The sequence below is a fragment of the Crotalus tigris genome, unplaced genomic scaffold (assembly GCF_016545835.1).
Source record: "Crotalus tigris isolate CLP2741 ecotype Arizona unplaced genomic scaffold, ASM1654583v1 scf7180000018867.1602434, whole genome shotgun sequence".
NCBI classification, from domain to species: domain Eukaryota; kingdom Metazoa; phylum Chordata; class Lepidosauria; order Squamata; family Viperidae; genus Crotalus; species Crotalus tigris.
In genome coordinates this window covers 397,457-423,765 of record NW_024097246.1, presented here as the reverse complement: position 1 = coordinate 423,765, position 26,309 = coordinate 397,457, and the positions used below count along the sequence as shown (strand labels likewise).

General features: G+C 42.4%; 1 protein-coding gene across 2 annotated transcripts in view; it reads left to right on the top strand.

Annotated features, from left to right (window-relative positions):
• The first annotated feature begins 5,531 nt into the window (after positions 1-5,531).
• The window catches only part of VARS1 (valyl-tRNA synthetase 1), a 55,660-nt gene continuing 34,882 nt past the window's right edge, over positions 5,532-26,309 (top strand). Inside the window, exons 1-9 of one of the 2 annotated variants that reach the window (XM_039357138.1) lie at positions 5,532-5,679; positions 9,396-9,768; positions 11,617-11,760; positions 17,106-17,256; positions 17,695-17,843; positions 18,947-19,031; positions 21,720-21,820; positions 23,213-23,340; positions 25,155-25,319. In XM_039357138.1, coding sequence (XP_039213072.1) covers positions 9,415-9,768; positions 11,617-11,760; positions 17,106-17,256; positions 17,695-17,843; positions 18,947-19,031; positions 21,720-21,820; positions 23,213-23,340; positions 25,155-25,319 — 1,277 coding nt within the window. In that variant the 5' untranslated portion in view covers positions 5,532-5,679; positions 9,396-9,414. Of the gene's footprint in view, positions 5,680-7,809; positions 8,042-9,395; positions 9,769-11,616; positions 11,761-17,105; positions 17,257-17,694; positions 17,844-18,946; positions 19,032-21,719; positions 21,821-23,212; positions 23,341-25,154; positions 25,320-26,309 lie in introns of those variants that run through there. The other variant, XM_039357139.1, reaches the window with a different exon arrangement.

The following is a 26,309-nucleotide window of genomic DNA, read 5'->3' as shown; positions in this document are numbered from 1 at the left end:
TTGGTTACGGGTTACCATGTTATATATTTTTAAAAACAGCATATAAACCAGTGGTTCTCAACCTGTGGGTCGGGACCCCATTTGGGGTCGAATGACCATTTCACGGGGGTCGCCAAACAACGTAGTCCGCCATTTTTTTCCTCTTTTCCTTAGCTGTGCTACTCCCTTTTATTTTATTGGCTTTTGAAAGACTCTTGAATAGAGTCTAATTCTATTGGCTTTCAAAAGCCAGTAGGAATTTTCCAGGCTGTCTCTGCCCTGCTGAGCCCGTCAAAAGTCCCATTCTGCAAATGGTGCTGCACCAGTTGAGTAGTCCTCGACTTACGACCGGTTGAGTAGTCCTCGACTTACGACCAGATGGGGGTCGCGGCATTAAAAAGGTTGAGAACCACTGATATAAACGTACCTGCTTGTACCTCTAAAGTGGGTGGGCAACAGCACCTTGGCTTTTAAAGTATAGGAAGTCCTTGACTTAAAACCACAATTGAGCCCAAAATTTCCATCGCTAAGCAAGACAAGTGAGTTTTGCCCCATTTTATGACCTTTCTTGCCACAGTTGTTAAGTGAGCCACTGCAGTTAAAGGAATCTGGCTTCCCCTTTGATTTTGCTTGTCAGAAGTCGCAAAAGGTGATTACATGACCCCAGGACACTGCGACCGTCATAAATATATGCCAAGCTTCCGAATTTTGATCACATGACATGGGAATGCTGCAATGATCATGTGAAAAATGGTCATAAGTCACTTTTTTCAATGCTGTTGTAACTTCAAATGGTCACTAAATGAATGGTTATAAGTTGAGAACTACCTATATTCTCTACAGTAGAGCTCCTGGCTTAAATACAGTGGAATGGGCATATTGGGTAACATTAGCTTTGTTGCTTTTATGACATGCTGGCCATATTATGTCATACTTTACTTTTTAATATTAACACTAGCAAGGAATGTTATATAAGGCATGGGCATGACTGAGGCTGTTATCTGAAAACCTTGACTGACCAAACTCATGGTGGGCAGCCCAGATGTATGATTTTGGGTTGATTTGGTAAAGATCATGGCATAGGGAAGCCAAAAATGTGCAATGTAAAAGATTAAAGGACAAGATGTATCAATGAATGAATAAATGAAAACTGGAGTATTGTATTTGGAAACCGACTTGCAAGAAAAAATTGACGTGGAAGAAAAAGAAGTTAAATGAATGTAAAAAGATGAAATAATTGGAGAAAAAAGAATAATTACTCTCCTCCCCCAAACTGAATGGAGAGTGGACATGAAGAAAGAGGATGTGGAAACTGGTTGGGACAGTGAAAGAATTGTGTTACAGAGTGCCAGAGATGCTTGGCGGAGGAGCCAAGAGTGCTGCAAATAATGAGGATAGGTAAATATATATGTAGGCATGTGTGTGTGTGTGTGTGTGTGTGTGTGTGTGTGTACACACACACACGGGAGCTGCAAAGAATATAATTTGAGAGTAAGAAATGGTTACGATTAAAAAAAAGCAATTTTTTTTTTTTTTTTTGCAATTTTGTAGGAAACAAAAAGTCCTGTAGGAAATAAAAAGTCTAAACCAGGAGCTTTTAGCTGATTGGATAGAGTTAAAAAAAAAGTGGTGAAATAATTTGGGATGAAAATGAAATAAAGGAATGCTAGAAGGAGTATATTTATTTATTTATAAAATTTATAAGCCGCTCATCTTGCCTCAAGGTAAATTTGGGCAACTTAACAATCATAACAATATTTTTGATATTGGTATGGGAATAATAGCGATATGTCAAAAGAAATGGGATTAAAACAATTGTCCAAGGGGAAAAAATCTTGAGATCACAAATGTGAGAATTCTGAAAACGAGGATATGACTGGAGAAATGTTAAAATGGATGTGGTTTGCAAATGCAGACAACAATTTCTTTCATGTGGGCATGATGACCAAATTGTTGCTGGTTTTAGGAAGAATTTTCTTTACAAAGGAAAAGGTAACAAGACTGAATGCAGTCACTACACAGTAATTCATTTGACAAGGGCTTGGGAAGGTGTTTGGCAGAATCTTGATGGATAAGGGACAAGGAATAAGGTTTAGGAAAGGCAACACAGCTTTATGAGAGCCAGTTTGATGTAATGGTTAAGGTCAAGGTTCAGGACACCGTGACTTCTAGTCCTGTGAGATAAAGCCAGTTATGTGACCTTGGGCCAATCTCTTAGCTCTAGAAGGGAAGAAGCCAAAGCAAACCACATCTGAAATCTTGCCCCAAAATCTGCAGGGACTTGTTCAGGCAACCACCAGGAGTCAACAGAGTTAAAAGCTCTCCCTGTAACCCTTGCAAATAAATAAGATAAGCAAGCAGTTTTCTACTGGGGTTGGATTGTCAAAGTAGTTTTTAGAGCAGACATGTCAAACACAAGGCCTGAGAGCCAGATGCGGCCCGCGAAGTGGTTTCATCTGGCCCCCGAAGCCATCCTGGAAACAGTGAGGGAACGGTCCACTCTGCCTTGGCCCTGGCCCAGGCCAGCCGGGAACCAATGTACAATTTTGTGGTGGCCATCTATGCTGAAACACATTCAGTCTTAGCTCCATAAGCCCCCCCCCTCCCCTGCATGGCCTGAGAGGAACAGTGAGGCTCCTCCACTGGACCATGCCTTGGCACTTGCCCTGGTCCCACCCCCTTCTGCCAGAGACCCTCAGATCTATCCCACTCCTGCTCAGGCCCCCACAGGCACCCTTGAACGAACAATGTAGAGCTGGCCACACCCACCCAGTAGGCCACACCCACTCCATCCACGCCAACCCAGTAGGTTGCACCCACCCTGGCCACACTCACCTGGCCCCCTGAGGGCAACCACAATGCTGAAGTGGCTCTCAATGAAATTGAGTTTGACACCCCTGCTTTAGAGCCTTAAGATAATTGTATAAGAATTTGAATTAAAACATCTTTAATACAAATAACTTCTCAAGGGAAGCTGGCACATGTCCATGTTTCTTTGCAGATGGCAGCAAAAGTCGATTTTTGCAAGAGTCACAAGAGGCCTTGAGGATCTTTTGACCGAACAGTGGAAAATAAATATTTTTGAAACTCAGTCCAAATGTGAGTGGTTTACTAATAAAAGCATAGGAAGGGGCAAGCTAAAATTGGCATACTGTCTTATTATTTCTTTCTCTCTGAAAACCATCTTCGGTTAAACGAGTGAGCTGTGGGTGGTGCTATTTCAACACTCGGAGCAATTCTATGGTCTCCCATCAGGATGTCTTGGGAATGAGCAGATTGTTATATAAAGCCCTTTCTGAACAGTTAAGTCATACTTGGTTGCATGGATCCTTTCTGGGTAATTTAAGTTCATCACTGATGGAAATCTTTTCCCCACTCAAAACATATTGTCTTGTAGTTTATGCATGCACAAAGAGGGCCAACTTTTCATTGGTTTCTCCACATTTTGTCAACTCTACCTGGTAAGAGTTTTGTTTCTGCACAAAGATGTATAATTGACACCCGAAGTTATCTCTGCAGCCAGAACAGATTCTGGGTTTTAATTTTGTACAAATCGTACAAGTGGCTGAGCATTTTCTAGAGTTCAAATACTTCTGTACTGTATATCTCCTCTCATGTTGGATGAGTTGATCGCTGGTTAAAGTAGTGTCTCAACCTCTGCAATGTTAAGTCGTGTAGACTTCACTCCCAGCCACCCATGGCTAGCTGGGGAAATTCTGGGAGTTGAAATCTGCACAGCTTAATATCACTTAACCTGGGTTAAAACATTTCCTTTTTGCACTCTGAAGATTCCTGCTACCTCAAGGAGTTCTGAGGGCCAGCTTAGTGTAGGCCACTTGCTAACTAGAAACTAGGAGAGTGAATTGTAGGCCTCTCTTAGGCATTCATGCCAGCTGGGGTGATTTGGGGCCAGTCACTCTCAGCCCAACTCTCTTTACAAGATTGTCATTATGGGGAAAATAAGAGATATGATTAGGTAGGCTCGCTGCCTTGAACTGTATACCAAAAAAATGGGGTAAAAAGATTATTGATCACTGTCCAGCTCTTTTCAATAATCAACGAGCCTTCAGTTTTCCCTCAAAACCTGTATGTTTTTCCCTCTACTTTCATGATTTCTCATTTCCTAGAATCAAAAAATGATAGTTCTCCATGAGAAATTTCCTCCATTGCACAATAATATAGACAAGACGCTGCAGCATTACAAAGGATTCTCTTTTACCATGAATATTTTTATTTCCAACTCCAGTGTTGGATTTTCTCAATTAGTTTATTCCTCTCATTTGTCAACAATTATGCTTCTTTAAAAGGGCCAAAATTTTGCAATACTGCCAGTCTAGATATCACCAGCCAAGTCTACACCAGTTCACCTGATGCTCTGGACCACAACTGGGAGTTGTGCTTCATCACGTCTGGAAGTTTCAGCTGAGAATGAAACACAACATAACTGTGGAGCACTAGCTCCGCGAATGATAGTAGTTGTAGTCCTTGACACCATCAGCTTCAGGATGATGGGAGTTGCACCTGCAGATCAACGTGGCTTGCCAGCATCCTCGACCCAAGAGGTGCAATACTTTTTTCCCACCACGAGGGGGAACTCGGCTGTTTCCTTTGCAGGGAATGTCCTCGGTCATAGCTATCAACTCAGGCTCAACTCGCTCGCCAAAGCTCAGCTGCAGGCAGTTGTGCAATGCCTTAGATTGGTACCTAATGTACGGACCCACAACTGGAGAGTTGTCCATTGCAATCACAACTCCATACTTTAACTTAAATCTGAATGGAGCTCGCGCGAAAGAAAGCCATACCCACATAAGCTCGCCGGAAGTTTCCCTATTTACCGGAAGTTAAATGTGAGACGTTCTATCAACGTCAAAGCTGCTTTTGATGCGCTCTATGATCATCCGACAGGGTTGATCGACTTAGGAAAGAAGACCCTTTTGAGGATTGGCTAATCAAGTGCCTGTGTTAAACGTAGCTCACTGCTGTGGTGCAGGCGCAGAAACAAGTTGGTGGTAACTTTATCCTTAGATGCAACTGGGAGGATGTCATTTAAAATGTGATGGGTGGGTAAGGATGAAAGAAATAAGCAGGATATTTTAACACATTGTGTTAAATGTGGGGTATAATCCTGACTCATTCATAGATCTATCAGATTCCTGCATAAATTACATTTGCTTTGGAAGAACTTTAACCCCCAAACATCCTCCTGTTTGCCGTCTTTGGCAAGTATCTGTCATGTAGTTGGAAACAGAATTAACAAACTGCCTGAATAACTCTGGTTGTGATCCTGCCGGTGCATTCACACAGTTGCCATTATTTGGGTAGAATGTACATAAGCATTTAAAAAAAAATCCGCATTTTTAAAATATCTTTAGTACTTGCCACGATCCAAATCTTGAAATCTTTTATTGCTCTTGCGAATCTTTTTTACTTCTTAAAATCTTATTTGCCAATAGCCTCGATTTTTTTAAATCAAAGGTTAGCAGATATTTAGAGAAGTTAGACTTTCCAAAATTATCTTTAATGAATATACTTTTATTTGATTGTTTGGCTTGGGCTTACTGTGTACTAGGCTATCTCTACGGATTTATCGGTTCGGAGCAGGCTCTACCGCGGACGCCTGTCGGAGGGGGTCCTTCGGGAATGTGAAAGTAGCACGTGGGGAAAGGCAGCGGCAGCGGGTACAGCCGGCTGGAGTGGCAGGTAGGGCGGGGCACTGGAGTCGCGGGTCAGCATCTAAACCCCCTTAAATCCTTTCCTTTTCCAGAAAGCTTTTGTGGTTATGGGATGTAGCTTTTCCAGTCCCCTAAAAACAGCGGTCTTCAAACTGGGAGCGCACCAAGATGATTTATTGGGGAGCAAGAGGAGCATTTCTGAATGTCTCCTTTTCGTTTAGGGTTCAGCTTGAAGAATTTAAAGTATGCCAATATATGATCTGCTGCTTGTTGAAGATCTCCCCCCTTCCATCTTAGATTTGGGGCATCCCATTCCCTACCCTTAGTTGCACCCCAAAAGTTCCAGATTTCTTCAAATTGCTTCTGTGATTCCCTCCCCATAGAACTCCTGTTCTTGGTATCCAAATCAGCTGGATTTGGGGGCTTTCCTACTGGGAGGTGAATTTATTTATTTCTTTAGTAAGCTCATATGCCTCATCTCACCTAGAGGCAACTTTAAAAAAGACTAGTTGAACGTTGCCCAGAATTTAATGCCCTTGCATATACACTAGTTTTATTGACACCAATACTTTTTCAAACTTGGCAATTTTAAGATTCAGCTCCCAGAATTCCCCAGCCAGAATGCTATCCACACATCTCAAGTTGTCAAGTCTGAAAAACACTGATATACGCTATTGGGTTTCTTTATAAGGAAAGAAAGCAGGGCTTTTTTTTCTCATAGAACGCCCAGAACGGAGTTCCAGCACCTTTTTTGGATGGAACCTTGTAGGGTAGGCAAGGCGGGTTGTACGACATGTGTGAGTTCTGGCACCTTTTTTTTTTTTTTTTTACAAAAAAAGCACTGAAAGAAAGTAAGGCATTTCCAATATATAGACTTTTAAGATGTCATTGTTGTAAATCTGATGGAATAATAGCAGATATTGTGGTACAGTACTTTAAAAGAAGTGGCAATATATGTAAGCATTGCATAATCCAAGACCGATTTATTAGCTGTCCTCTGAGCCATCTTTCTCTCTCAGGCCAACTATACCCCACAGGGTTGACGCTGCCAAAAAAAAAAAAAGATAGAATAACAATAACAGAGTTGGAAGGACCTTGAAGGTCTTCTAGTCCATCTCCCTGCTCAAGCAAGGGACCCTATACCATTCCATACAGGAGGCTGTCCAGTCTCTTTTTAAAGGCCTCCAGTGATGGAGCATCCACAATTTCTGACAGCAGGCCGTTCCACTGATTAAATCTTCTCGCTGTTAGGACGTTTCTCCTTAATTCCAGGTTGCTTCTCTCCTTGATTAGTTTCCATCCATTGTTTCTTGTCTTGCCTTTTGGTGCTTTGGAGAATAGGGTGCTTTGGATGAGATATGTTATGTATGCAACCTTGAGCTTCTATATATAAAAAAAGAAATGAGATATGAATCCAATGAACAACTGGCAAGAGGTTGTGAGGGAGGTTTACATTAATTAAAGCCAAATAAATTATACATGGCTTTGAATGTATGTGTCTGTATGGAAGGAAATAAATCAGAAATATCTGACCTGATCTGGATCATTGATAGCTGTAATCATCAAAAAAGAAGCTGATGAAACATTGAAAGTTTGCAGTAGATTACATCATCTAAATGAACTGATAGAATTAGCAAGGGTCAAAATGAGTCAAGCACATTCTAAAACTAGGAAATTCTTTAGCTGTCGTTGCTCCATTATATAGCAAGTGAATCCTGTGTTTAGGATTCTAACTAACTAACAGGTTAGTTTGAGGGTGGCATTTGATTTACTATCTTGTAAAAAAACATTTGTTCTGTTTTCTGCCTTGAGCAAAATAATTCTCAGATATTTGTGTAAGGAAACTATTGCAAACTGAAAGAAAATTGGTTCTTTTTTTTAAGGGGCTGGGCTGTTAATCTATTAATGAATAATATGGGTGGAGTAGATAGATGGCTAGGTGCTGCGTGAGGTGAAAATTATATATATGACAGATTTGCAGTACTGTTTGTTTTTATTTAATTTACCCCCTCCCCATTTTTTTTTTTTTTTGGGCCAAGGATTGTATTTGGCCTTTAAATCGCATGGTGTACTTCCAAAATTGAGCTGGATAAAAATAAATGCTACATTTAATTTACTCAAGTTTAAATTTAAATATAACCATTCATTTAGCGACCATTTGAAGCTCCAACCAACTGGTCATTGCACTTACAATCTTCCCATGGTCACGTGACCAAAATTTGGCAACCGGAATATATTTACGATGGCTGCAGTGTCCCGGGGTCATCTGATCACCATTTACGACCTTCCCAGCCAGCTTTTGAAAAGCGAAGTTAATAGGAAAAACTGGATTCGCCTAACAGCTGCAGTGATTCATTTAACAACCGTGGCAAAAGAGGTTGTAAAATCAGGTGCGGCTCACTTAACAATTGCCCTGCTTAGCCACAGAAATTCTGGTACCCGTGTGGTCATAAGTTGAAGACTACCTGTCATTAAGTGCAAATAATACAGTTTCTACCTTTGTATTTTTTCATTCTGAGTTTTTAAATATTTCAGGGCAAGTTTTAGAGGGAAAACTAGGCCTCTTTGTTTCAAAGGAATCTCGTTAATTCAGCTGGCCGAGGAATTCTGGGAGTTGAAGTCCACAAGTCTTAAAGTTGCCAAGGATGAGAACCCCTGGTTTAGTGTCACTGGTAGAACCTATTAGGTGTATGAATGAGCAGCTGAGCTTCAATTGTCTCTTCCATTTTCTCATCCTTTGATTAGAAGCATCTACCAGCAAAAGCAGAGAGGTACCCCTTTAGATCGGGGTTTCCCAAACCTGGCAACTTTAAGCTAGATCAGTCGTTCTCAACTTGTGGGTCGGGACCCCATTTGGGGTCGAACGACCATTTCACGGGGGTCGTCAAACAACGCAGTCCGCCATTTCCCCCCCTCCTTTTCCTTAGCTGTGCTACTCCCTTTTATTCTATTGGCTTTTGAAAGCCAATAGAATAGACTCTCTTGAATAGAGTTTAATTCTATTGGCTTTCAAAAGCCAATAGGAATTGTCCAGGCTGTCTCTGCCCTGCTGAGCCCCCCAAAAGTCCCATTCTACAAACGGTGCTATACCAGTTGAGTAGTCCTCGACTTATGACCGGTTGGGGGGTCGCGGCATTAAAAAGGTTGAGAACCACTGAGCTAGATGGACTTTAACTCTTAACATTTCTTTCTTTCTTTCTTTCTTTTTGTCTTCCTTCTGATGACATTCCAAGGGTAAGGTGAAGAAATATGGGACAAATATGTGGCTGGCTAGGGAATTCTGGGAGTTGAAGTCTGCATCTCTTTAAGTTGCCTTGGTTGAGAAATATAGTTGTAGGTTGCTCCACTCCAAACCACTCTATAATGCAGGATAGTTGAGCTTTCTTCCTTCCTTCCTTCCTTCCTCCCTCCCTCCCTCCCTCCCTCCCTCCCTTCTTTCTTTCTTTCTTTCTTTTTCTCTCCCTCCCTCCCTCCCTCTCCTTCCTCCCTCTCTCCCTGTCCTTCCTCTCTCCCCTCCCTCCCTCCCTTTCTCCCCCCTCCCCTCTCTTTCTCCCTGCCTCCCTCCCTCCCTCCCTTCCTTCCTTCCTTCCTTCCTTCCTGTTTGCCGCCCATCTGGCCTCAAGGTGACTAGAAACGCCATTTCTTTTCCAATTCTTCAAAGTTTATTACTGAATCATGGTTATAGAGATGCAGGATGTGAGCAGGCCGTTTGTCTTCATCTTCCTTCTTGTTCTTGATTTCCAGGTCTCTCTGTCCTCTCATCATGCCGACCCTCTACATCTGCCCCCATCCTGACAACTTCCAGAACGTCCGTGTGTTGGTCTCAGCCCGTTATGGCCGGCAGGAGCTCACGGTGGTTGAACTTCCTCCCAATGCTGAATTCAAGAATCGTTTTTTCTCTCTGCCCAAACTCCCAGCTCTGGAAACCAGAGCGGGGGTTTATGTCTCGGGGCCTGCCGCTGTTTCTTACCTGCTGTCTCCAGATGTTATGAGAGGGCACACTCCCGAAGCAAGAGCCTTGGTGCGGCAGTGGATCAGCTACGCTGACATGGAAATCGCTCCCGCCGCCTGTGCTGTCGCTTTCTCTTCCCTCAGAGTTTCCAAGCAAAATAAACAGGTGAGGGTGCTGAGATGCAGTGCCTGGGCTGGGGTTGACAGGCCCAAATCAGAAGGTATCCGGTAGCGTGAAAGCTTGTGCCTTTTAAGGAAATGTGTTACAGGGTAGTCCTTGACTTACAGCCACAACTGAGCCCAAAATTTCCATTGCTAAACAAAAGAATTGTTAAGAGAAATTTTGCCCCGCTTTATGACCTTTCTTGCTACAGTTGCTAAGTGAATCACCACAGCTGTAAAGTTAGTAACACGGTTGTTAAGTGAATCTGGCTTCCCTATAAACTTTGCTTGTCAGAAAGTGGCAACGCTTTCTGTGACCCTGGGACACTGCAGGCAACTTAAATACATGCCAGTTGTCAAGTGTACAAATTGTGTTCATGTGACCAGGGGAATACTTTTTTTGGCTGCCTATAACTTACAGAATATCTGCTTCCCAAGTGTCCACTGCCATGTGATGAGATAAAATATAAATATCTACATTTTCAGCCTGTATTGCTATTAGTCTGGCAGATAGGAAATGCTGAGAGATTTAATCCTGATTCATCTGGAAATCTTTAGGCTAGGCTAAATTGTTGTGAGTTAGGAAGTCCTTGATTCACAGAGGGACCAAGACATTGATCCAAAGGAAAAAGGAATTAAAATCCAGATTGCTAAAAATATTGTTAGACCCTTTGGCATTTGTCTAGTATTTGAAGAAAATAAGCAGGTTTCTCTCGAAGTTCTCTTTAGCAAGATTGACCAAGAATAAAAGGCTGGGAACAGTATCATAGTTGTATAACTAAGGAATTAACTTCCTCAACAAATACACCCCAGAGCAGATCTGGGCATTTTACAGCCCGTGGGTCACATCCAGCCCTTTGGCTATCGCTGTCTGGCCCACAGCAGCAGCGGAAGTGGTGATGGGGTGGTGGTCCCCCACAAAAGTCCCAGTTTTTCATGTGGCCCCTTGGGAAATTTAATTGCCCATCCCTGCCCAAGAGTCATTATTGTTCCGAATTGACCTAGGCATTTGATTCAGATGTGGTTTTAAAAAAAACTTAGATCATAATCTACAAAAAAGCTTAACGTCAGAACTCAAAGGTCACCAAAGGCATACTTACAACAGTTAATTTAGTGACTGTTTAAAGTTACAACTGCAGTGAAAAAAAGTGACTTATGGCTGTGTTTTTTACATTTATGACCATTGCAGCATCCCCATGGTCACGTGATCAAAATTCAAGTGCTTGGCAACTGCCCTCATATTTGACAGTGTGCTGTGGTCATGTGATCACCTTTTGCGACCTTCTGACAAGCAAAGTCAATGGGGAAGCCAAGTTCACTTAACAACCGTGTTGCTAACTTAACAACTGCAGTGATTCACTTAATAACTGTGGCAAGAAAGGTTGTAAAATGGGACAAAACCTCACTTAACACCTCTCTTGCTCAACAAATGAAATTTTGGACTCCCTTGTGGTTGTACATTGAGGACTACCTGTACTGTGTTCAGCGGGTCAGCGGTTCAAATCTCACCGGCTCAAGGTTGACTCAGCCTTCCATCCTTCCGGGGTAGGTAAAATGAGGACCCAGATTGTTGGGGGCAATGTAAATATATATATATATACATTGCTTACTGGTGTACACCGCTTAGAGAGTGCTTGCACTTAAAGCGGTATATAAGTCTCATAAATAAATAAATAAATTACACCTTAGAACAAAGTTGTGTGCATGGGAGGAAGAGTGAAGGAACTGAAGATGTTTTCCTGTTTCTTGGAGGCAGTAATATAGAAACAGGAAGAAAAATGTATTTTTAATCCTTTGGGGGATCACTTAGGAGCCACTTGCAGATCACGCCTTACTCTCCTCTCCCACTCAGGGGCTGGATCGTGCTGTAGCAGAACTGCAGCATCTCCTTGGGGTGCTGGACAGTCACCTGAAGCTTCGGACGTACCTGGTGGGGGAAACCATGACCTTGGCCGATGTGACCGCTGCTTGTTCTCTTTTGTTGCCGTATAAATATGTGAGTTTTCCTATGTCATTGTTCTTCTCTCTCTCTCTCTCTCTCTCTCTCTCTCTCTCTCTCTCTCTCTCTCTCTCTCTCTCTCTCTCTCTCTCTCCCTCGCTCTCTCTCTCTCTCTCTCTCTCTCTTTGTTCTTCTGGTATTTTGGCAGGACATCTTCTACCCTTATGTAAACTGACCTTTTCTTTCCACGAAGGAGAGAAAAATCAACATCTGTAGCAAGGTTATTTAAACAATAGTGGGCAACTTTTTCACTTTCCACCTTTTAACAAAATTTAGTTTATGCAACACCATATCTTTCTGTCCTTGCAGCGTGTTTTCCTTAGACTAGTTCTTCTCAATCCTTTCATTTCTTCTTCTTTGAATAATTTTTTATTTTATTCGGAAAGTTAAGGTAAAATACAAACTAAAAAAAAAAGAAGGAAAAAAGTTTTACAAAAACAAATCAAAGATAGACAAAACATGCATCATTCTAGCCTTTGTCTATCCACTGCAGGATGAAGGCTGAATGTATTGAAGACAAAAGATTAGGAAAGAAAAAACAATGTGTGTTGAAAAAGACAAAAGGACAAAACCACATACCGTATATTCCGGAGTATAAGACGACTTTCTAAACACTTAAAATCTTTGCAAAAGTGGGGGGTCGTCTTATACGCCGGAAAAATATTACTCAGCAAGTTTTCTCTTCTCCCCCCCCTCTCTCTCACTCAAAAAGAGTCCTAGGGTTATTATTAAAACCAGCCGATCAACTAAAGATATCTCTGAGAGTACGATAGGCATTATCTGGCTGTTGTGACGGTAAGATTTCCTGGAGGTTTAATCCCCATTCTATAATGCTACATTGCAAACCGTCTCCTCTCTTCTTCCCTCCCTTTTGCATCCCAATTCCTTGCCCACCCCTCCAGAACTGCGGATTGGTAGTGGCCATCCCCTGATTAATTCATTCAAAGGAAGTAGAAAGGAATGGCCCATGTAATGGGGAAGGGGGGAAAAGAATTGTAAGGTGTTTTTTTATATATAATGAAAACAAACCTAAGCATCTGCGTCCATTCGAGGCACTTCTCAGTGCTTCTTCATGCAAGCTTTTCAGCGTTTACCTCTCACTGCCGGTGAGAGTAGCTTGGGGGAGGCGGAGCTTATGGGTCTGGAAGGGGAGGGGTGTCAGCTAAATTCCTCTCGGATTCATGAAGCAGGAATGGAGTGGGAACAGAAAACAGCTACACAATCCTTTTGCCTGTCGACTTCCACCGAGCTTATGCAAGCAGTTTCTCCCCCCCCCTAAATAAACTTGCATGGTGCATTTGTGATGTTATTTATGACAGATCCTGGCTGGTCAATCTGGCTCCCATCTATAAGTACTGTAGTGCACTGAGTTTTAATAACAAATTAAAAGGAAAGCATTTACTCCCCCCCCCCCATTACCTGAAAAGGGGGCAACTTATCACATTTATGGAAATGCAAGTTTTCGAAGGGCGAATGCCTTTCTTACTTAGTTTATTAACTGCTTCCTTTCCTTCTTCCCTAAACATTCTGGCTGTCTCCAATTTCATTCTTGGTAGTGTTGCTTTAAAAAACTGCTGAGAAGTCCTTTTGCAGGCAGGGCAATTTTCATCAAGGTGTGTGTGCGATTGACAAGGCAGAGCCTTTGACAAACAGGCAGGCTTTCTGCTCACTCAGCTTGGAGGGTGGAAGACTGAATGGAGGAGATCCCTGCGTGCAGCCTGCTTGCTCCAAGCCAAAGCTTGCTACTGGGGGGAGAGCAATGGAAGGGACCCAGGGAGTCACACGCATGCCTACACGTGCACGCACACACCCTGAGCTACTCATTTGGACTTACAGGTGGCCAATGAGAACTCAGAAACTGTGCTCCCTTTCCCCCTCCCTCATGGAATTAGCTTGTCCATTTTTTCCCTAGGGCCTATACAGGAGTAGGCAACCTTGGCTCTTTTATGACTCATGGACTTCAACTCCCAGAATTCCTGAGCCAGCATAGCTGGCTCAGGAATTCTGGAAGTTGAAGTCCATGAGTCATAAAAGAGCCAAGGTTGCCTACCCCTGGCCTATAAGATGACAGGAAGGGTTGGGCAGGCAGGGAGAGCTGATCCACCCAATCCAAGCAGGCTTTGTATACAACAACCAGCCAAGGTTCATCACTTGCTGTGATTGGCTGGTTGTTGTATACTGGGTACATACAGTACAGCACCAGTATCTGTACCAGTTCATACAGTACAGCACCAATACATACAGTACAGTATACAAATGTCCAATAGTCAAGACCCCATCATGGCTCCACCAGCAAGAAGAAAGAAATATGAAGCCAGTTTCAAACTTAAAGTTGTAAACTTTGCCATGGAACATAATAACTGCGCTGCTGCAAGACAATATGGAGTTTTTCTGCTAAGTACCTTTATGTCATAAGCATTTGAATTAAAATTACCATATTGAAATCAAATCTGATGTTTTTTAATTTTTATTTGGTGTGCGTTGAAAGAGGGGTAGTCTTATACGGCGAGTATAGCCCAAACTCTATATTTTAACTGGAAAAGTTGGGGGTCGTCTTATACGCCCAGTCGTCTTATACGCCGGAATATAGGTATACAAATACAGTGGGAGGAAAAACTATTTGATCCTTTGCTGATTTTGTAGATTTGGCCTCTGACAAAGAAATGATCAGTCTATAATTTTAATGGTAGGTTTATTTTAACAGTGAGAGACAGAATGACAACAAAAAAAATCCAGAAAAATGCATTTCAAAAAAGTTATAAATTGATTTGCATTTTAATGAGTGAAATAAGTATTTGATCCCCTATCAATCAGCAAGATTTCTGGCTCCCAAGTGTCTTTTATACAGGTAACAAGCGGAGATTAGGAGCACTTTCTTAAAAGGCAATGCTCCTAATCTCAGCTTGTTACCTGTATAAAATTTTAATCAGATTAAAACTCTCCACCATGACCGAGCCAAAGAGCTGTCCAAGGATGTCAGGGACAAGATTGTACACCTACACAAAGCTGGAATGGGCTACAAGACTATCGCCAAGCAGCTTGGTGAGAAGGTGACAACAGTTGGTGCGATTATTAGCAAATGGAAGAAACAAAATAACTGTCAATCTCCCTCGGTCTGGGGCTCCATGCAAGATCTCACCTCGTGGAGTTTCAATGATCATGAGAATGATGAGGAATCAGCCCAGAACGACATGGGAAGATCTTGTCAATGATCTCAAGGCAGCTGGGACCATAGTCACTAAGAAAACAATTGGTAACACACTATGCCATGAAGGACTGAAATCCTGCAGCACCCGCAAGATCCCCCTGCTCAGGAAAGCACATGTACAGGTCCATCTGAAATTTGCCAATGAACATCTGAATGATTCAGAGGAGAACTGGGTGAAAGTGTTGTGGTCAGATGAGATGAAAATTGAGCTCTTTGGCATCAACTCAATTCACCGTGTTAAGAAGAGGAGGAATGTTGCCTGTGACCCCAAGAACACCATCCCCACCCTCAAACATGGAGGTGGAAACATTATGCTTTGGGAGTGTTACACTACTAAAGGGACAGGACAACTTCACCACATCAAACGGACGGTGGACTGGGCCATGTACTATCAAATCTTGGGTGAGAACCTCCTTCCCTCAGCCAGGACATTGAAAATGGGTCGTGGATTATGGTTCCAGCATGACAATGACCCAAAACACATGGCCAAGGCAACAAAGGAGTGGCTCAAGAAGAAGCATGTTAAAGTCCTGGAGTGGCCTAGCCAGTCTCCAGACCTTAATCCCATAGAAAATCTGTGAAGGGAGCTGAAGGTTCGAATTGCCAAACATGAACCTCGAAACCTTAATGACTTGGAGAGTATCTGCAAAGAGGAGTGGGACAAAGTCCCTCCTGAGATGTGTGCAAACCTGCTGGCCAACTACAAGAAACATCTGACCTCTGTGATTGCCAACAAGGGTTTTGTCACCAAGTACTAAGGCATGTTTTGTGAAGGGGTCAGATACTTACTTCACTCATTAAAATGCAAATCAATTTATAACTTTTTTGAAATGCATTTTTCTGGATTTTTTGTTGTTGTTATTCTGTCCCTCACTGTTAAAATAAACCTACCATTAAAATTATAGACTGATCATTTCTTTGTCAGTGGGCAAACGTACAAAATCAGCAGGGGATCAAATACTTTTTTTCCCTCCACTGCAGTAATAGAACTTAGACTTATATATCATTTCACAGTGCTTTACAGCCCTCTCTAAGTGGTTTACAGAGTCAGCATATTGTCCCCCAACCATCTGGGTCCTCATTTTATCAACCTCGGGAGGCTGAGTCAACCTTGAGCTGGTGAAAATCAAACTCCTGGCAATGAGCAGAGTTTGCCTGCAATACTGCATTCTAACCAGTGTGCCACCGTGATTCCTACATAATATATTACATACATTATCCCCCTTAGTTGGATACTGATAAATATATTGGAACAGTATTAGTCATCCCCCCCCCTCCTTGCGAAGCAGGCCCAAAATTTATAAGCTTCTATTTGTAACCAATTAGACTGTCATCTATCTACTATATATACACCTGAAGGCAAGACAAGAAGCAATGGATGGAAACTGACCAAAGAAAGAAGCAACCTAGAACTAAGGAGAAACTTCCTGACAGTCAGAACAATTAATCAGTGAAACAACCTGTGTCCAGATGAATGCTCCAACACTGGGGGTTTTTAAGAAGAGACTGGACAGCCATTTGTCTGAAATGGTATAGGGTTTCCTGCCTGAGCAGGGGTTGGACTAGATGACCTCCAAGGTCCCTTCCAACTTTATTATTATTATCATTATAAAGACAAAATAGTTAACAGGTGAACCAACAGCAAAGTTAAACCTTAAAGCTCTCTCTTAACAATCTATTATTGTATTTTAGAAAGTCTGTAATGATTTTTTATCTAACATAAATCACCACAATTATTATCCATCCAGGATTAAATACCCTCATATGATTCTTAATAATAAAACTTCTTAAGATTTTGGTTGAAAACTTTCCCAGTTGTGTCTTATTCCCCAAAATCATAAACTTCCTTTGTCGATCCATTTTCCTAAAAAAGTCTAGTCCAAATAGTTTTCCAGTTAGATATACTAAGTCTATTCCCCAATCACCATCAATCTTCTTGAGAAAATCCAGTTCATCATTCATTGATTCTGTTAATTCCAAATTTGTAGAATCCATATTCCCCTTCAGCTTTTGAATAGTCATTAAGCAACCGGACTACCTTTTATATTGCATAGAATCCCATAGATAATTACAACTAATCAGTGGAATAAATAATATAGATTAATAACTTCTTTTTCTCCGATGCCTCTTCTAGGTCCTCAACCAAACCCTTCGCACTTATTTTATCAACCTTACTCGATGGTTCCTGACATGTATCAACCAACCAGAAGTCCAGGCTGTCTTGGGCCCAGTGAGGTTGTGTGAAGAGGCCCCAGGAGGAGGTGTTCTAGAACTGGACTTTAAAGGTAAGCCTTGCCTGTGGTTGGCCTCTTTTCAAATCCTCATTAGTTGGCAGAGTCAGAATCAGGCTCCAGCTTATGTGAAGCAGTTTCACTTAACAACAACCGTTTTACCTAACGACCGAGTTGCCGATCCCAATTATGTACGCTAACTGAGAACGGCTTGTATTTTTCAAATCGTTGCACCCAAGCTTGGATGATGCATGGACTCAGCTCCCACTGTCTTCATACAGTGTGAAGAATCACATTATAACAGTGGGAAGGGATCTTGGAGGTCTTCTAGTCCAACCCCCTGCTCAGGCAGGAAACCCTATACAACAGCACCTTTCTGAAGACAACCAGGTTTGCAGGCACAGTGGACTTTTGCCATGTTTCCTGCCTTAGAACGACTGAATAGAGGAAAGCTCTAAGTTCATCTGTTTGTATTTTTCCACCTCCAATCAGTTTCCTCTGAAGCTGAGTTGCTGGAGAAGAAACAGGTACAGGAGCCCCCTCCCAAAAGCGAGTCACAGCTGAAGAAGGAGGCCAAAAAGAAAGAAAAAATGCACAAGTTTCTTCAGAAGAAGGAAAAGAGTCTGCAGCAACAGGGAGAGGTAGGCGTTGTAGAAGGAGAACAGAGTTAAATAGGCCTGCTCCCGCAAAAAAAGTAACTCAACCATTTTAGCGTGTGTGTGTGTGTGTGTGTGTGTGTGTGTGTGTGTGTGTGTGTGTGTGTGTGTGTGTGGGGCAGCTTGAAGTGTGGATTTCAACTCCCAGAATTGGCTGGGGAATTCTGGGAATTGAAGTCCACTCATCTTTAAGCTGCCAAGGTAGAGAACGATTGTGCTAGATCAGGGGTCTTCAAACTCAGCCACGCTGGCTGAGGAATTCTGGGAGTTGAAGTCCACACCTCATAAAAGGGCCAAGTTTGAAGACCCCTGTGCTAGTTAGATAACCAGCTTTGTCCATGCAACATATAATGGTAATAGCCATTCCCATTTGTCTGACATAGTATTGGATAGTGTATTATTATAATATGGGAAGGAGAATAGATGAAGTGCTTTTTGACTTTCTGCAGCAGAGATGAAGGAATTGGTTTTTTTTCCCAAGGATTGGGACAATACAGATAGTCCTTGATTTATGACCACAAGTTAGTAACCGTGTTACTAACTTAACAACTGCAGTGATTCACTTAACAATTGTGGCAAGGAAGTTAGTAATATGGGGCAAAACTCACTTAACAAATGTCTCGCTTAACACATAAATTCTCGGCTCAATTGCGGTCGTAAGTCAAGGACTACCTGTATTTAATATTAAACTGTTTCAAGTCATTTTAGTAGGATTTTAGAGGTTGCAGATTGTATTTCCCACCCCTAGAGAAATACTGCAGCTGAATAATAATGTGGAATTTGAAGAATATTTTTCCCAAATGATCTTTAAGAAAAGGAAGTGTATATTGTATCAGATAAATAATTTTCTTAAGATAATGTGCCCTGGGGGGGGGGAATCACCTGATCTTTCATTGCTGCCTGCCGGTCTCTCTGTCTGGGTATTTATTTTGCAATAAATTCTCATTCTCATGGATCAAATTTTGTTAGAGAAATTGTAGCTTAAGTGAGGCTCTTTTCCATCTGTTTTTTTTTTTTTTTTTGACTCATGTCGTTTTCTTGTCGGATTGCTATGCTTTAATGTGATGTAACATCCTGACTCTTTATAGAAGAAGCCAAAAGCTGAGAAGAAAGACAAGAAGGATCTCGGGATCATCACCTATGATGTCCCCACCAAACAAGGGGAGAAAAAAGGTAAGTTATTGCAGATAAGGGATTGGAGAATTTGCCCTTCACTCTTTGGGGGAAACAACTCTGAACTAATCAAATAACCTTTTTGGGAATTGTATGTTCAAAATAGTTAGAGCTGAACAAATTCCACTTGGTAACAATGTGACCTTCTGAGCTTGCTTGTTTTCTTGCAGATGTTTCATTACCCTAACTAGGTAACATCATCAGTGTTAGTAAAGAGTTCAGTTTGCTTTCTGTTTATATTCTGGTGTCTTGCCTGAATATAAACAAACAGCAAACTGCACTCCTTATTAGCACTGATGATCTAGTTAGGACAGGGGTAGGCAACCTTGGCTCTTTTATGTCTCGTGGACTTCAACTCCCAGAATTCCTGAGCCAGCATGGCTCAGCTTGGAAACCTCTCCCTTTCCCCTCAGCATGGCTGGCTCAGGAATTCTGGGAGTTGAAGTCCACAAGTCATAAAAGAGCCAAGGTTCCCCACCCCTGGGTAACGAAACGTCTGCAAAAAAACAAGCAAGCTCAGAGAGCATTTCACTCCTGACCTATAAATAGTCTCCCTTCAATGTGACTTTCAATTTCCAAAAGTTGATTGTGTTGTATAGGTAGTCCTCATTTAAGGACCGTTCACTTAATGGATCATTTCAAGTTATGATGGATTCCCCAAAAGGAACCTGAATGACCCGGTTCCAGTTCCGATGGCAGCACCCCCTCCCTTCATGGTCACATGACCACATGTCAGTTGCTTGGCAACCATCTCACTTTTACAGTTCCACAATCACGTAATTATGATTTATAACTGGGGGGGGTTGGCCAGTTTCCAGCCTTTTCAGCTCGTTTCCAGCAAAAAAACGGCCATAAGAATGAATGGACTCATTTTATGACGGATTACATTCATTTTATGACCACTTTAAAACAAAATCGTGAAATTGGGTTGATCACATGGGTTCCTCGACTTACAACTGTCGCAATTTATGATGGAAATACCGGGTTCCATTACAGTCATAAGTAGAGGATTACCTGTAGTCAGAATGGTAGTCTGCATTGCTACATCTAGCCAAACCTTAAGGTGTTCAGACACACAACAGAGAAAAGAAAAGTGTTTTACTGGACACAGAAAATCAACTGACCGTTGGATTAAGCCAAAGGAAAAAGAAATGGTGAAAATAATATAAAATATCCTAGGAAAGTATTCACTGGCTAGAACAGTGAAGAGAAGCATTCCACATGGCAACATTGTGTTGCACAATGCCTGTTTAGATTTCAGAGCTGCAAAGAAAACGTATATTGAGAGGGGACAGTGTAAAAAAAAAAAAAGTAAAGAGAAATGAGACATGGGGAGAAAAAAACTGATGTTTAAATCCAGGTTTGCATGATTATTTCACAAATTGATCTTCTGCCCTTCTAGAGCAGGGAGGCTGCTGTAGAGGTGGACAAAATTTAAACGCTCAGTTTTGTACTTGGAACAGCTGGTCCATCCTTATTGTATATATTCCACTGCTTTTCCAATTCTTTCAGGAATGTTCCAGAATCAAAACATAAGTTTGAAATAATTAATTTCAATTCAAATCGGAGGCATTTCAAGGTTGGACTGTTTCCAGAATGTTCAAAACACTTCATAGAACAGTGATGGCGAACCTTTTAGAGACCGATTGCCCAAAAACTGGCCCCGCCCCCGCTCTGCCCCCCCATCCCCTGCCCCGCCTGCTCACAGGACCACTCATCACCTTCATGGCCCACCACAGATCACCCAGGCAGCCCAGCAGCGCTATGGCGGCCACACCCTCTGCCCACGCCCTGCAGCATCAACTGCATGATGGGACGTGAGGGCAGAGTTTTGTCTACGCTGCCTGGCTGCCATGTCCTTGGCTGCACTGCTCCGTGTGGGCCACGCTCGAGGCCAACTCTCCTTCAGGGGGGCTGCTGGAGAGGAGGGGGTCACGGGGAGGCAAGCTGGGACAACGGCACGTATGCCCACAGAGAGGACTCTGAGTGCCGCCTCTGGCACCTGTGCCATAGGTTCGCCACCACTGTCATAGAAGGTCAGATTGTAGGTAGTCCTCGACTTACGACCACAATTGAGCCTAAAATGTCTTTCGCTAAGTGAGAGAGTTAAGTGAGTTTTTCCCCATATCACGACCTTTCTTGCCACAGTTGTTAAGTGAATCGCAGCAGTTGTTAAGTTAGTAACATGGTTGTTAAGTGAATCTGGCTTTGCTTGTCAGAAGGTCGCAAAAGGGGATCACATGACCTAGGGACAACTGCCACCATCATAAATATGAGCCAGTTGCCAAGCATCCAAATTTCAATCACATCACCACAAGGATGGTGCAACAGTCATAAGTGTGAGAAATGGCCATAAGTCACATTTTTCAGTGCCATTGTAACTTTAAATGGCCACTAAATGAAAGATCAAGGACTACCTTTAGCTGGTTTCAAACATTTCAGATCCAGAATGCTTTATAACCATGGTTATTGGACCAAAAGGGTGATGAGGCTTGTAGTAGATTACAGCCATTCTTCAAACCTGTGGCAAAATCCTTTGCTGTCTTCTGCATGAGATCCTTTCCCTTTCTCTTCTTTTGACCCTGATGTTCCCCAAATGTTTTGGATTATACTTCGTGGTGCCTCACAATGAACGATGGGAGCATACACCTTACCTGTCTTGAGCTCAGAACGTTTTTTGCTTTCTAGATGTGACGGGTCCAATGCCTGACTCTTACAGCCCACAATATGTCGAAGCAGCTTGGTACTCATGGTGGGAGAGCCAGGGTTTCTTTAAACCCGAGTATGGCGTAAGTATGGGCTGGAATTGCTCTAACTTGAGCTCTCTTCATGAATTACTTTGCCTAGATGGCTTGGACATTTATTACAGAGATGAGCTAAGGTTCATTAGGGCTTCCCATGAGCACCAGCCAGAACATAATGCTTTGCATGTAGGCAGTATTCTTATGTTAAATATCAATTGAAATTGTAGGAGAAGAGCAGGCAGAGCTTGGGGGGCGGAGTTAAACAAGTCATTAGCCTAGAGTCCTTATATTCCCACAAAAAGTCTAAGCCCAACCCCTCTTAAATTCTTACCTGATGCCAAATTAGTGTTGAACTTTAGTTGACCAGATTGTGTATAGGCTTGAGTAATAAATCTTCTGAATTGAAGCTTAGTGTAATGCCCTGGTTCTTTGCACCCAACAGCAATTGCCCAAATGGGGATCTATTAGAAATATCTATTTGTTACTGAGCATCACAGAATATATGAGTCAGAGGGTTCTTTTGAGGCCATCTAATCTAAAGTCCTGATCATTATAGGGATCTCCTAAACTATTCCTGACAGCTGGTTATCTGGCCCTCATGTTAGCACTTCTAGTGTTTGTGGGGGATTCCACCACTGTACTAAGACTCTCTTCCACTACGTAGCAGTTCTTACACCTACTGCAACCTAACATTATTCAGTACATGTAGTCAGATAGTAAAGTCTTTGGCAAGTTTGGTCCGTTGGTGGGAAAACATTAAAGAACTTGCCTTGGAAGAATCACCACTTGTTACTCTTGGTTCTGGGTCTGACAGAATTATTATAATAATATACAACTAAAAGTACTTCACACCTCCCCTGGACTTTGTCTCACTTTCCTAAGGGAGGTTCTCCTCACAGTTTGATAAATCCTGGTCTAGAAGATCCCTGATGTCCCATCAGACAGTAAAATCTTGCAAGTATTCAGCATTCTCACATATCTCTTGTGATTCTGCCCATTTTTAATGTGCTAGTGCAGGGGTGGGCAACCTTGGCTCTTTTATGACTCATGGACTTCAACTCCCAGAATTCCTGAGCCAGCCATGCTGAGGGGAAAGGGAGAGGTTTCCAAGCTGAGCCATGCTGGCTCAGGAATTCTGGGAGTTGAAGTCCACCAGTCATAAAAGAGCCATGGTTGCCCACCCCTGTGCTAGTGTAAACATGCGTGGGATAAATGCATGCCCATCATCCAGCAAAAATTTAAAAATATAATAAAAACTCCCAAGGGCAGACTCGATGGACCACTAGGTCCTTTTCTGTTGTCCTTTTCCGTGTTTCTGTTAATGCCTGCCCCTGATCCCATGGGGTGACTTCCTCTTGGCAAGATAATTCTCTATTTGCAATCAATGACTACAAAGCCAAATCTTGCCTCTAAATGATCTTTTCTTTTCTTTCCCAGCGTCACAGCATCTCCGAGCCAAACCCCAAAGGCATCTTCATGATGTGTATTCCTCCACCCAATGTTACCGGATCGCTACATCTTGGCCATGCCCTCACCAACTCCATCCAGGACTCTCTGACAAGATGGTGAGATCTCTCTGCCTTTCTGGGCGCAGCCAGTCCTCTGGGTTTATCTTGGGCCTTCTCCATCTTCTACTAGATTTTCAGGAGCTCCTCAGACTAAATATATCTTTTTCAAGCACAATTCTTGTAGGGTTCTCTTTGGTGAAATTAATCAGGATGAATAGAGGGGGTTACAAGAAGTATAGTAGCTGTACTGTTTTCTATTTACTCTTGTTCAACCTTGGCAACTTTAAGACTTGTGAACTTTTAACTCTCAGAATTCTTCACCCAGCCATGCTGATTTGGGGAATTCTGGGAGTTGAAATCCACACGTCGTACAGTTGCCAAGTTTGAAGACCCCTGATCTTATACAATGTATATTGATGATGAAGAATTTCTGATTCTAACAATTCCTTATGATCTGGGGAGGAAGGGGGGTCTTTGCCTTAAACATGGAGAAGTTTGAAGCAAGCTGTTTATAGGTAGTCCTCAACTTATGACTGGTCATTTAACGACCAGTCGGAGTTGCAACAGCCTCAGATGGGGCACTTTACAGCCAGTCACAGCACTTCCAGCCATCGTAAAATGTTGCATTATTCCCCATCCTGCAGCCACATGACCACATTTCAGGCGCTTGGCAACTGGCTCGTATTTATGACAAGTGGCAGCGTCCTGTGGTCACTTGACTGTGGTTTGTGACCTTTTTTGCCAGCTTCCAATGTTTTTCACCAGTTTGCAAAAAAAACACAACAACACCCATTTTGGAGAATGAATGTGGACTTACAACCATGTGATTAGCTAACAACTACTGTAAAAACAGTCATAAAATTGTGTCCGGTCACATGTCTCGACTTAAAACCATCTCGACTTACAACCAAAACGTTGGTCCCAGTTGGGCTCGTAAGTTGAGGACTACCTGTACATAATGCTGTATTATTAGTATTAGTATTAGTATTAGTATTTATTTAATATATAAAATACAAAGAAAAATAGAAATAGGAAATTAAAGGAAGGAAAAAGAGAGGGGAAAAGAAGATGTGAGGTACAAGAGAAAAAAGGCGTTGACGTCCAACTCTTTTTAGCACGGTACAAGATAAAAACTCTCCAGCCTCAACTCAACATAATGCTGTCCTGAATCTTTATCAGTCTGGGAATCCATTTCTAAATCCTCTTATTTTCTCTGGAATTATTTGGCCATTATTTGGCCACTGCTTCAGACAGGAAGATGGTGCAGAGAGTGGTGAGGATGGCTGAAGAGATAGATCATTGGCAATTCCCTCCCTTCCATCCAGGACGTAGCATATAAGCAATGCTTGAGCAGGGCCCGCAGGATTGTCTGGGACGCCACACATCCTCTCCACCATCTGTTTTCCTTTTTACCTTCTGGGAGGAGGCTCCGTGGTATCCGAAGCAGAACATCCAGATTCAGTCACAGTTTTGTTCCATACAGTATTAACCTTGTGAACTCTAAAGCTTCCTCCTTCCATTATGTATTCATGATGGACAGTGATTAATATTTATATGTTACTTATATGTAAGGGTGTAGGTCTGTACATATGTTGTATATAGTATGTTTAAATGTGTGTTGTGTATGTGTGCACTTTGAGAGCAAGCAACTACATTTCATGTTTAATGTGTGCCATTGTGCCCACAGTAAAAAAATGACAAAGGTTGTCTGTCTGTCTGTCTGTCTGTCTGTCTGTCTATCTATCTATCTATCTATCTATCTATCTATCTATCTATCTATCTATGATTTGATTCCATGGGGCTGCCGATAAGGGTGCCGTGTCCAAGACCCTCGGTCTAGCGAGTTTCCTGCTCCTATGCTTGTCTTGCAGGCACAGAATGAGGGGGGAGACCACCTTGTGGAATCCTGGCTGCGACCACGCAGGCATTGCCACCCAGGTGGTGGTAGAGAAAAAGCTTTGGAAGGAGCAAGGGAAAACACGGCATGACCTCGGCCGTGAGCCGTTCATTGAGGAAGTCTGGAAATGGAAAAATGAGTGAGTCTTTTTCCTGCATCTCTTTTTTTCAAGCATCTTTGGAAAGATGGGCAGCATACACGTTTGATAGCTGATGAGAAAAAAAAAGAAAAAAAAAAAGAAAAGGAGGAAGGAAAGGGAAGATAGGAAGGAAGGAAGGAAGGAGGGAGGGAGGGAGATGAGAAATAAAGTAAAATAGGATCTGGAGAAATGCTTGCCCCTGTGCTACTTGATAACCATTTGTGTATTACCATTATTTGTATTTTACCTATCGTATACGCCGGCGTATAAGACGACTTCTGGAAGCGCTAAACTCAGCGCCAAAGACGGGGGTCGTCTTATACGCCGAGTCGTCTTATACGCCGGAAATACTGGTAGTTTCCGGCGTATAAGATGACGTTCTAGGAATGCGGCTCAGCGACAAAGACAGGGGTCGTCTTATATGCCGGGTTGCCTAATACGCCGGCATATACGGTAATCCTGCAATACTTAAATAGCTTTCAGTGTATGGTGTTCAAAACATCTCTAGAAACAACTCAGCATTAAAGTAGAATCTGCTGCTGTCCCAATAATCTTCCTGTCCTTAGTCTGATGGAGAAGACTATCTTCACCAGTTTCTTGGTCCCAGGACCAAATGGTAAAGACCCACCTGATCTCAGAGACTTCCTGCTCCCAGAATGAGGGCACTGTTAGGTAGACTACCGTTCTCTGTCTTCTGACCCTCAGCAGCTCATGGGTTGGCAACCAATACATCATGTCCCTGCTAGAATAGATGCATATTACCTGAAAAAGACACTCACAGAAGTAACAAGGGTCTACATGGGGTTGTCCACTAGGAGCCACCCATGCTTACAATCAAAGAGAGGCAACTGGAGGAAAAAAAAGCTTCTTAGGTGTCCCTCTTTCCCCCTCCCATTTTGTATCGTGCATTCGGGCATGCAGTTACTTATTCATGAAGTAATGATATCAGTCTTGTGCCTTTTCAGCGGTACTTCTCAGTCAGTACACTTC